Source organism: Bison bison, unplaced genomic scaffold (assembly GCF_000754665.1).
Source record: "Bison bison bison isolate TAMUID 2011002044 unplaced genomic scaffold, Bison_UMD1.0 scf7180017864485, whole genome shotgun sequence".
NCBI classification, from domain to species: domain Eukaryota; kingdom Metazoa; phylum Chordata; class Mammalia; order Artiodactyla; family Bovidae; genus Bison; species Bison bison.
Genome location: NW_011495045.1, coordinates 6,195,307 through 6,208,037, shown reverse-complemented (window position 1 = coordinate 6,208,037; position 12,731 = coordinate 6,195,307). Strand labels below are relative to the sequence as shown.

The window sequence follows — 12,731 nt, the reverse complement described above, 5'->3', positions numbered from 1 at the left end:
CTAACAGTAATACTGCCGGCAGCCTGTTTAACATCCCAGCATTACTGCCACTTGATTAGATATGAGAGAGTGAGACAGCACACACTGAAGGCTGACTCAGCAGTAAGTGATGTCAGACAGAGGAGGCAGCCAGAGGTGCTCAGTCTTACTGTCACATGTGCTTTGGAAGGCTGGGGAGCATGACTCCAGGAAGGTCTGAGGAGCCACAGCAGGTAAGTAGAGAATTGGAAGAAAGGCAAGGAGTGGTGAGAAGTCATCCCATTTATGACAGCATGGTGTGCTTAGTCCCTACGGTCGTGTCCAACTCTGTGACCCCATGGACTGCAGCCCGCCAGGCTCCTCTGTCCATGGGGATGCTCCAGGCAAGAATACTGGAGTGGGTGGCCATGCCCTCCTCCAGGGGATCTTCCCGATCCAGGGATCAAACCCAGGTCTCCCACATTGTAGGTGGATTCTTTACCATCTGAGCCACATTATCCAGCTCAAATCCTTCAATGATCATTCAGGTTGGGACTGAGAAAGGAGAAGAGCATTCAAGAAGGAACAGAAGGAAGAGAAACCTTCTTACAACCAAAGACTCTATTCCCGTCTTTTTCTGGGGCTAGAGGGAAACAGGGTCACGGATGGTAGACCCAGGTCTGAGGCTGCTGGGAGAGGGAACAGGGAGAGTTCAGTAAGCGCTGATGACTCTGTGGATCCAGTCTGTATAGCGAGAAACCTTGGTGTAGTAGCCAACGTCACCCCTCAGAACACACCCTTCTGACCAGGATAAGATCCCCTGGAGCTGATTTTGGCACAGGATTGGGGCAGCAAGTACTTCCTGTTAGAAAGAGGAGAGATGGGTCAGGCACAGTAGCCAGAACAAAGATAACCTCGTACCCAGTGCCCATCTGAGGAGCCCAGACAGAAAGATTCAGGTGATGAGGGTTGGGAGAAATGTCTGGTGGCCATCTGGGACCCAAGCCATCACTCACCCGAGGCTACATCAGCAGAAGCCATAGAGAAAGGAAACACTCAGGTGTCTCCACACTCACATTCATGTTCATTCAGGATTGGTTCTTCCTGGACCGCATTTACCTTGATCTCTTCTTGGATGTAAACAGGAAACTGGATTGTGTTGAAGGAGCTATGTGGACCCCCGAACAGTGTCCCAGAACAAACTTGGGAGGGCCCAAGGGGAAAGAATTACCTTACACGTGTGTTTGCTCTCCAGAGACAATCCTGCACAGAACATGTTCTCTGTGATCTTAACAGGCGTTTTTCCTATAGGGGAAGCTTCACAATGTTCATTAGGGAAGCAAGAGACAGTCTGGTTTATCTTGACATCAGGCTTTGGCTCTGAGCACGTGCACATGCAGGGTGAGGGCGGGGTGGAGAGAGAGACAGGGTTTATTTTTCTTTGGTCCTTCACACATTCATCTCCCTCTCTTCTCTCCTCCCCTCCCTCTTATCTGTAATTAACCTCTCTGTCATTCAACGAAAGAAAAAATAAATTGAAAGGGAACCAGAGAAGAAAACAGATGAAACGAGAAAGCCAGCATCTGGTTCCGGTGCTGGACACTGCGTGCCTTGGACTTGGGTGTGCACGGCTTTACTTGTGAATTCTGTCAGTTTCTAAAGGAGGAGCCACATTCAGCGTCACCAGCAGGATGACCCTCAACCCCTTCCTCACCCATACACGCCCCTACCCTTCACCTGCATCTGAATGATAAATGAGTCAAGAATACAGGATTCCAGAGACCTCCAGCCATCCATAGCCATGTTACCCCTTATAAGACAAGGTCTATCCTATGACCAATTTTGGCCTCAATTTCCACATTCATAAAATTAGAAGTTAAGATGTATAAGTTCTCAGGACCCTAACAGCTCTCTTGATCTCTAATAATTCAATGATACGACAACCCTCACAGAGTGGGCAGTCAAGGAGCACTAAGAGTCCGTCTTGAGGGTCACTCACCAGAATTCTGCCATGACCAGCCCCAGCCAAAAACAGCGCAGTCGTCCATCCTGTTGGTCGTGGGGCTGGGCAGAGCTGCCAGTTTTACCTGGTCATTGAGCTTTAGGGGGCGTGTCAGCTTGATGAGCACTATGTCATGCTCGGCAGAATCCTGTTTGAAACTTGGATGTGGGATAATAAGCATGGGTCTTAAGCTCTCCATCCTTTTTTGGAAATGCTCATCTGAAATAGCAATCTCCATCTCAAGAAATCTGGAACAGGCCATGAAGGATAAGCAGAGGAAATAGATGTTATTCTATTGTTCATCTTGCATCATCCTACTGGGGAATCTAACTCATAACCACCAGGATCTATTTCCTGCCTCCTTCCAACCACTTCTTAGGTTTGAGAGTTCCCCCATGCAAGTCTCTTCAGGGTTGAGCCACCCCAGCGACTAAGAGCGGGGCATGCCTCTCACTCTAGGGCCCCATCACTCACGGTAAGAAGCAGTGTGCTGCGGTGAGAACCCACTGTTTGTGGATCAGGGTCCCCAGACAGGTGTCCTTTTCTGAGCTCAGGAAGACCAAACAGGTTGGTTCATTTTGGACGTTCTCCTGATAGAATTGCTCGACTGAGTCTGCCTGTTCTGCTGGTGGTGTTCCGGGCGTTGTTGCCGCTGTCGGATGGGGAGAGGAAGGCAGAATCTTAGAGGCAGGGGCAGACTTTCCAGACGATGGGAGTCTGGAATGTTTTGTGTGGAAGTGCTTTGAAATGGCCCGTCTGTGTTTGGTGTATCAGGGACTGTTAAACTATTTCAGAACCCTTCTGTTAATTTCCCCCTGGACCCCGCTCTGTGTTTGTGTCCTCCCTCTCACTCACACTTCCTCTCCCTTCCTTTCTTCCTTCTTCTCCTCAAACATCCTTCTTAGCTATATAGCAAAATCACATTTTTTTTTTTTGGTGCCAATATCCACCCTCTATTGCGTAAAGTCTCATCTCAGTCTGAATCTTCTCTTGTGGTCATGGAGCCAGGGGAAAAGTCAGTGGAATCCAGTTACCTCTGAGAGTTCTAGGAAACTACCAATCCCTGGGGTCCTGAGCTCTTAACCTTCTGATGATCACTTGTGAAAGTCGCTCAGTTGTGTCCAACTCTTTGCGACCCCATGGACTATACAGTCCATGGAATTCTCCAGGCCAGAATACTGGAGTGGGTAGCCTTTCCCTTCTCCAGGGTGTCTTCCCAACCCAGGGATTGAACTCAGGTCTCCTGCATTGCAGGCGGATTCTTTCCCAGCTGAGCTACCCCTGTTATCTATACCCATTTCCTACTCTTTCTTCCAATATGAACTTTTCAAAATTTTAAGCCAAAATAGGAATCTGCACTCACCAGCCACTGTCAGAATAGTGAAGACTAGAAGGAAGCTGTTCATGTCTGCTGTCTCCACACCCTCTTCCAGCAAGAAGACCTGGGAAGGGAGTGAATTACCAACCAGCCTGAGGCTCAGGAAGCTTTGCAAGGGGAGAAATTACACAAAGGGGTGGGGAGGTTCAAGGGAGCAAGTGACTCTGAACTAAGAGAGGATGGCATCAGAGGGAAGAAAGACAGTCCCTGTCTCTCTAGAGAGACATTGCCCATACTCCACTGCAGTATGGGCAATTTATCCAACGTGAGATGTCTGACCCCCAGAGGGAGGTGCTGTAAGCCAAAAACTTTGCTCTCCTTTATTGGAAAAGAGAAATCTCAGCTGGCCAGTCCTGTCTGCCCTCATCTACTGGTGATACTTCAGCTCTCTGTTGCCCTTAGGTTTACTCACCGGTCCTCAGTCAGCGTGGCTGATCGCTTCCTCTCTGTGTGACATTTACCAGCACTTAACTTAAAAATAAACTCCCTCCTCTGTGAGGTGCAGGCCCCCTTCACCTAGCCCGCCGAGCCCTCTCACATGTCACACTGATCCTTGTCATGTGAGGACCTTTGCCCTCGTGTCACACTGGCCCTACCCCCCTGTCATCCTCTCCTCATGTCACACTGTCCTCATCTCCTGAAATCACAGGCTTTTAGGCCTCTTGCTTTGGCTCCCACACACACCTGAGCATCTCCCATCAGTAACCTGCAGGCACCTACTTCTGCCCTGATCTGAATACCTTCTTCTCCTGTCAAATGCCCCTTGACTTCCTTCCTCAAAGGTCATCTATGCATGCCCTGGCTGGCAAGCAAGCACTGGCTCCTCCTCTAGCATTTAGTCAAATGGTGGTCCTGACTCTTGAATGTGTCCCTCTGATTGGCTGTGAATGTTTAGCTGTGCTTTCTGAGTTGGTGGCTCAGAGGATAAAGCATCTGCCTGCAATGCAGGAGACCCGGGTTCGATCACTGGGTTGAGAAGATCCCCTGGAAAAGGAAATGGCAACCCACTTCAGTATTCTTGCCTGGAGAATCCCATGGACAGAGGAGCCTGGCGGGCTACAGTCCACGGGGTCGCAAAGAGTTGGACACGACTGAGCGACTTCACTTTCACTTTTCACTTTTCTGAGTTCATAGTGGTCCTGACTCTTGAATGCATTCCTCTGATTGGCTGTGAATGTTTAGCTGTGCTTTCTGAGTTCATAGCCATAAGTGAGGTTTCCCACTCACTCTCTGATCTGGCCGCACCACTAACCACACTGAGGAACACTGCCTCTCTGCTCTCTATCTGCACTGATTCTTGTCTGATACTCACTGAGCTCCACTTGTTCAGACTGGATTTTAAGAGCTCTCAGATTCCAATTTGAGTCCACTCCTCCAATCCCTTCAACCCTCAACCTAGAATATTAGTTGGAAAGACTGATGCTGAAGATGAAGCTCCAGAGTATTGGAGAAGAGCCAACTCATTGGAAAAGGCCCTGATACTGGGAAAGATTGAAGGCAGAAGGAGAAGGGGATGATGAGATGATTGGATGGCATCACGGAATCAATGAATATGAATTTTAGCAAGCTCTGGGAGATAGTGAAGGACAGGGAAGTCTGGTGTGCTGCAGGTCATGGGGTCACAAAGAGTCGAACATGACCGAGGGACTGATCAACAATCACCTCCAATCCCCAAACGGTTTCCTGGAGCATTCTTTTTCTTTTTCCTCTATTTTGGACTTTCTACTATAGGCCAGCCAGTTTCCTCAGTGCTTTTTCCTTTGGCCATTACTGAGCATGCTTCTTTGCATTCTTTGGCTCATTGTACAGACATATTTGGGGGCAGTTACTTTACCTACTCTTTGTCAGGGGATCTGCCCCTGCCCAAAACCCCCGCTGCATGGCTCAAGATTGGATGTCAGAAGGCCAGAAACCGAATCCTTAGAGGTCCACCTGGGTCAAAGTAGCTCTGCTTTGGTGCCCAATCCTGGTTCTTCCTAACCTGGGTCTGACACTTGCACACTCATAGCTCATCCTGCCAGACCCTCACATACTTCTGGAAGGTCTCAGACTCAAGCAGCTCTACTTACCTGGTTCATAACACCTTGACGTCCTTAAGGACAGGATTTATATCTGATTTAACAATGTGCCTCCAGACCCTAGCACAGTACCTGGCACCACACAGATTTTACACACACACACACACAACTTTTTTAGATGAATGAGTGAATACCACTTTTTATTTATCTTTTGACTTAAAGCCCTCAACAGCCTGCAACACTGACCTGACTCCAGGGAATCTATGCTCTCTGACTTGATTTAGGCCATTGCCCTGTGAGTTGTATTGGGAACAGTATTCCCAGATCATGGTCTTTGATTAAACCACCGATGAGGTACTGGACATCATTGACTTGAGATTTAATCTTTTCTTCTTTTAAAAGTTTAATTGAAGTATAATGACATACAGTAACTACACGTTTCAAGCGTAAAATTTGGTAAATTAATGAGCATATTCCCAAAAGATTCCTTCTGTCCCTTTGTAATGCCTTCTTTTGTCCCTCTCAACCACCACCTTTTCACCAGGCAACTACTAATCTGGTTTCTGTCACTATAGGTTCAGTTACACTTTCTAGAATTTTAGATAAATCACGCAGTATGTTTTCTTTTTTTTAAATCTGGCTACTTTCACTCAGCATAATTAATTTGAGATTCATAGATGCTATTGTGTAACTATAGAATTCATTTATTCTCACTGCTGAGTGATATTCCATTGTATTGGTATACCAAAATTTGCTAATTTATTTACCCATTGATGAACATTTGGGTTGTTTCCAGTTTGGGGCTGCTACAAATAAAACTTGCGTGAAATCACTATACATGTATGTCTTTATGTAGATATATGCTTCCTTTTCTCTTGGGTAAATAACTAGAGGTGGAAAGGGCTGGATTATGTATAGTAGGTGATGGTTTAACTTTTAAAGGAATGGCAAAATTATTTTCCAAAGTATTTTACATTCTCACCAGAAGTGTATGAGAGTTCCAGTTCCTCTATATCATCACAAACACTTGATGTGCTCAGTCTTTAAAAAAAATTTTTTAATTGAGATATAATTTACAGATAACATTGTATTCATTTTACATATACAGTGTGCTCAGTCTTTTAATTTCAGCTGTCCTCATAACTGTGAAATAGTGTTTCATTTTTGTTCTAATTTGCAATTCCCTAGTGACTAATGATGAACATCTTTACACGAACTTGTCATTCATGTATCTTTTTTCGATAGTATGTTCAAATCCACTAAAAATTCGATTCTTATAATTGAGATATGAAGGTTTTAAAAAATATCTTCTAGATGGGAATCCTTCAATACTTCCAGAAGCTGGAGAAATGGACTCCTTCCTCCAGGTCCATCCACATGCCTCGTCCCTAGAATCAATTATTTTCAATTTCCTAATCTTTCTCTTTCCAAACTCCAAAGTAAGCAGCCACAGTCTTCATCACTGACATGTGTCCCATATATATTTTTATTTCAGCTGCTTTTCTTTCCACACAAGGTAGATGACCAGGTATACCACAGATCTCTTTCTTTCACTACTGTCTTCTAGGGCCATGTTTGAATGGGGTTATAATGTAGCAGTCCATTTCTGACTTTACACATACCAGGCAGACCCATCCGTATACCAAGCATATGTTTTTCCTTTTCCAAGAGCTTGTCATAAGGGAAGGCAGGGAATCTCCCTGCCTCCCACCCCTAAAACGAGCATACGTGTAAACAGAGGAAGGGGCAACAGTGCCATGGTGGCGGGTGGCACAGGCATCTGAGCCATCTGCTCATGCAGCTTCCTTGTCCTCTGGCCCTGCCCAGGACCGATCCTACGTGTATCCCTTCTGTCCTGCTAGAATTCTGCCGGGGCCCACATGACATTATGATTCAGTGGAGCTGATAGAACACACCTTATGATGAACAATTCTGGTGTCATCGTCACTGGATATTCCAAGATCCGTTCTCTGTCTCTACCAGGGCATGGTAGCACATTAGGGACTACTTTCTGAATGGTCTCTGCTGCAGATGGCATAACATTGTTGCAGAACTCTACAGTCTATGTGGTATTCTCTTACTAGGGCCACAAAATTTCTTTCCCCATCACAGATATCTCTAATAGCATAGTTCTGCTAGGCTGTAAGATTCAAGGAGCAGGACTCCTCGCACCATAACCTGAGACTTCTTCGGAGCTTTTTCCTATCCTGGACCCCACTCAGGAAATGGTTCAATGCAGTATTTCCAAGTGTTGAAGACGCCAACTCCAGAACCCCAAGAGCCCACTGGGTACGACGCTTCTTCTCAGTGCTGGGGTGTCTGGCGTGTCCCTGTCCCCTGAACAGTGATAAGGAGAACCGCTGAATCTGATGTATCTTTTACCCTCTAGAGCACATGCTTCTTGACAAGGCCTCTAACATTCTCACCACAGCTTAATCACTTGTTCTGATTAACCTGATGGAGTAGTTATCTGTTGCTCTCTTTGAAATTACACATCAGGTTAAAACAGTAAATGTTTATTATCTCACAGTTTTTGTAGGTCAGGAATTCAGGAGTGGTGTACTTGAGTGATTCTGGCTCAAGGTCTCCCATGAGGTTACAGGCAAGATGCTGAGTCATCTGAAGGCTTGACTGGGCTAGAGGATATGCTTTTATTTAATACGATGGCTCACTTAAACGGCATTTGGCAGCAGGACTTAGTTCCTTTGCACATGAATCTCTCTGTAGGGCTACTTCAGAGTCCTTATCACACGGAACCTGACTTCTCTCATAGCAGGTGACCCAAGAGAGAGAGCAAGGAACGGAGCTGGATGTCTCAGAAGTCACACATCATCACGCTGCACCACTTTATTTGTTAGTCACTAAGTCCAGTCCACACTCAAGGGAAGAGAAATTAAGCTCCACCTCTTGAAGGAAGAGACACCAAAGGATTTGTGGGCATACTTGCAAACCACCACGCGTGGTATCTCTACTATAGTGGATCTCTGTGATGATATGCAGGATATCCAGGTGGTCCAGGTTTCTTAGGGCTCTCTCATGACTGAAGGAAAAAGAAAACGCCTGCATTATTAATGGGCATCTGTTACCTTTTCTGGTGCTCTGCTGTCCTTAGTCCTGCTCAGTTGTGTCCGACTCTTTGTGACCCTGTATACTGTAGCCCACCAGGCTCCTCTGTCCATGGGGATTCTCCAGGCAAGAATACTGAAGTGGGTTGCCATGCCCTCCTCCAGGGTATCTTGCCAATCCAGGGATCAGACCCAGGTCTCCCACATTGCAAGCAGATTCTTTACCGTCTGAGCTACCAGGGAAGCCCAAGAATACTGGAGTGGGTAGCCTATCCTTTCTCCAGGGAGTCTTCCCAACCCAGGAATTGAAGTGGGGTGTCCTGTATTGCAGCCAGATCCTTTACCAGCTGAGCTACCAGGGAAGCCCCCCTTTTCTTGGGGGGTGGAAATGAAATGAAGGCATTTGCAAGTCAACACGAGGTACACGAGGCCATATTAATGTGTTCCAGCAGAGATATTACATCTGGCATAGCAACTGTAACTAGGGCAACTATTCGGTTGAGTTTAGTGTTCTCCAGGATCAGACAGTTTTGTCAGGGCAAGACTGGTGAATTAAATGGGGATAAATGAGGAATATCATCCTATATTCTTCAGATCTTAAAGGGTAGCACTAATCTTTGCCACTTTCCCCAAGATGTGATACCGTTTTTAATTTACTATCTCAGTGAGGGAGCAAATGTTAGATATTTCACTTGGTCTTCCCAACTAATACAGCTTTTATCCCATAGTACAAGGGATCTTGTACTGGAGGTTCTGCCAGTTACCAAGCACGTCCATTCCAATTACACATGGGGGACCCAGAGAAATGAACTCTTCCATGGCATTTATCACCATCTAACCTAGCACATATCACACTTACTCATTTTTATTTATCGTCTATCTTCCCAATGGATATAATTTCTGCAAGGGAAGGCTCTTTTGCTTTTTTAAAAACTGATACATTTCCAGTGCCTACATCGTGCCTAATATGTCACAGAAACTTTATAGTTCTAGCACGTAGCAGTCTGTAAATATTTGCTGGGTGAAAGAATAGTGACTCTCAATATGAGTTTATTTTTTGCTATTCTTATAATTGCTCCTAAGATTTTCCCATCTCTTCCAGTAAGAATGAATTCAAATGTGAAGTGTTCACTTTGGAGCAAATTAGGGAAAGGCTCCTACAGGAGGACCAGAGATGACCACTGGCCCCTCAACGGTCCCTTGGAACAGTGCATGTGTTGGTGATGAACTGAAAGGTGGAAGATGGGCCGTGAAGGACACCAAGGTTCTCAGGACCTTCTATATCTCTCTTCCCCCAGTGTGGGTTGAAGTATACATATTTAATGTCCCATGTTTTCCCATGGTAATTATTGGTGTTTTGAGCCTCTTAAAATGGAATTTCTTGTTTTTAAAGAATTGAATTAGTCGTAAAATTTTAAATACTTTCAGGCTTTCTTTTGAAAACTTGGAAGATCTGCCTATTGCCATTTTTTCTGATGTTTAGAATTAGAGACTCATTTCAGATGGGGCATATACTTTTGTATTTTATCACAGTTCTCATCACTCCTTTTGTCTCTTTGATACTAAGGTTAAATGACTGTTGTCATTCATCAATATATGAATAGGATCATTTTTCTTAAAGAAGAAAGTGATATAGTCTTATATCCAAGTCCATATAAAAACTGGGGAAAATGAAATGTAGACAAGGAGAAGTATACATTTCAAGAAAAATGGAAGAATGTTTGTAGGAGGTAAGAGAGCACAAAGATCATTCCTGAGCATTTACTACATAACATGCAAACAGGTGGGAACACAGCATGCAATTCAAGGTACAGGGGGCTAGTGTCTGCAGTCCTTCTTAGTCCAATAAGAGAGAATAAATAGTATATTCTACTTAATTTGTAAGGTATTTCATTGTTTTTAAAAGAAAACCTATAATTCCCATTATTATGCACTGCTGCTAAGTCTCTTCAGTTGTGTCCGACTCTGTGTGACCACATAGACATCAGCCCACCAGGCTCCCCCGTCCCTGAGATTCTCCAGGCAAGAACACTGGAGTGGGTTGCCATTTCCTTCTCCAATGCATGAAAGTGAAAAGTGAAAGTGGACTCTTAGCGACCCCATGGACTGCAGCCCACCAGGCTCTTCCATCCATGGGATTTTCCAGGCAAGAGTACTGGAGTGGGGTGCCATTGCCTTCTCCGATTATTATGCACAGCAGTTTTTAATTTCTTTTCTTTCCATGTCGATATCAACCCCCCAAGATCTGTACTGTCTCACTCCAACTCCCAAATTTTGCCCTTTGGAAATGGAACTACAGAGGGAATTCAGTGCTAGTTCATATGCTTAATAACGGTAGCTTCCTTATTTACATAAAGAAAAGTTTTGCTATTCTAGTTCAAAAGAGAGTTAATCTCACCCAAGGACCTTTATTTTCTTCAATTCTAATATGGGGGGGGGTGGGTTCAGTTCAGTCGCTCAGTCGTGTCTTTGCAACTCTTTGCGACCCATGAATCGCAGCACGACAGGCCTCCCTGTCCATCACCAACTCCCGGAGTCCACGCAAACCCATGTCCATACAGTCGGTGATGCCATCCAACCATCTCGTCCTCTGTCGTCCCCTTCTCCTCCTGCCCCCAATCCCTCCCAGCATCACAGTCTTTTCCAATGAGTCAACTCTTTGCATCAGGTGGCCAAAGTATTGGGAACTTCAGCTTCAACATCAGTCCTACCAATGAACACTTAGGACTGATCTCCTTTAGAATGGACTGGTTGGATCTCCTTGCAGGTCAAGGGACTCTCAAGAGTCTTCTCCAACACCACAGTTCAAAAGCATCAATTCTTCGGCGCTCAGCTTTCTTCACAGTCCAGCTCTCACATCCATACATGACCACTGGAAAAACCATAGCCTTGACTAGACAGACCTTTGTTGACAAAGTAATGTCTCTGCTTTTTAATATGCTATCTAGGTTGGTCATAACTTTCCTTCCAAGGAGTAAGTGTCTTTTAATTTCATGGCTGCAATCACCATCTGCAGTGATTTTGGAGCCCAGAAAAATAAAGTCAGCCACTGTTTCTACTCTATTTGCCATGAAGTGATGGGACCGGATGCCATGATCTTACTTTTCTGAATGTTGAGCTTTCAGCCAACTTTTTCACTCTCCTCTTTCACCTTCATCAAGAGGCTCTTTAGTTCTTCTTCACTTTCTGCCATAAGGGTAGTGACATCTGCATATCTGAGGTTATTGATATTTCTCCCGACAATCTTGATTCCAGCTTGTGCTTCATCCAGCCCAGCGTTTCTCATGATGTACTCTGCATATAAGTTAAATAAACAGGGTGACAATATACAGCCTTGATGTACTCCTTTTCCTATCTGGAACCAGTTCCTTGTTCCATGTCCAGTTCTAACTGTTGCTTCCTGACCTGCATGCAGGTTTCTCAAGACAGCTTGCCTGGTGGCTCAGATGGGGGGCAGGTAGGAAGGGATTTATCCTTCTAGTTGCTTTTTAGTTGATGGTTTTAGGATCCAATAACCGTAATTGCAACAATAAAATTAAATTTCAGGTTAATAGTTTGAATTCTAAGATGTTTTTAGCTAGAAAATATGCATGATGACTAGAAAAATGTAACAACATCAGGTAAAATTATTTAGATGTTTTATTAAAAGGCCAAACACAAACCTATCATAATACGGGCATTTAGCTAAGCTTAAATAGTAATTAGATTATGGTGCATAGGTGTCAAACTCTTGTAAGGAAACAAGAGTGTTCTTATATCTATCTGAATATGTCTTTCTCCTTCTATCACTTTTTCCATTTTCATTTAAATCAATTTTAAAGATAAAGGAGTCACTGAGCCCAATATTCACTGATAGCCAAGCAGCAGCTTTTGGGTGTGAACCAGACTGGGGATGACTCACTGGAAGCCAAATGTTCGTATGGAAAGCTCCCCCTAAAATGGCATGAAAGCAAATATTTATAAACATGTTACAAAAGCATTGTGGAACCCTTGGGAGGAGGGGTTAAAATATTGCCACACATTCCTAATTACACCATTTTGATAAAACACTGCTTTGCTACAATGGAGGCTGGCCCAAGCCTTACGCCTTTCAGACACAAGGTTGCTATAATTGGTGTGACTGTCCTGACTCACAGTACTTCTTATTTTGAAATATGGTTCTATTTTGATAACCTCAGCCCAATCTGTATTTTGAATGCGTTAAAAAATTCATATGCTACTTGTGAAAATGTTCAGTTTCCTATAGATAGGTCTCTCAGTTGCAATCTACCCAGGGGTCGCAAGAAAGGAGTGATTAAAAATGGAAACGT

At 44.5% G+C, this 12,731-nt stretch overlaps 1 protein-coding gene across 1 annotated transcript; it reads right to left on the bottom strand.

The window, feature by feature from the left end:
* Nucleotides 1-670: 670 nt before the first annotated feature.
* LOC105005085 (serine protease 58-like) lies at nt 671-5,416 on the bottom strand. The gene is made up of 6 exons (XM_010862935.1): nt 5,408-5,416; nt 3,324-3,402; nt 2,435-2,612; nt 1,958-2,208; nt 1,078-1,160; nt 671-820 (listed from the first exon to the last, which is right to left on the bottom strand). The coding sequence occupies exons 1-6, from the start codon at nt 5,414-5,416 to the stop codon at nt 671-673; spliced, it is 750 nt and encodes a 249-aa protein (XP_010861237.1).
* Nucleotides 5,417-12,731: the final 7,315 nt, after the last annotated feature.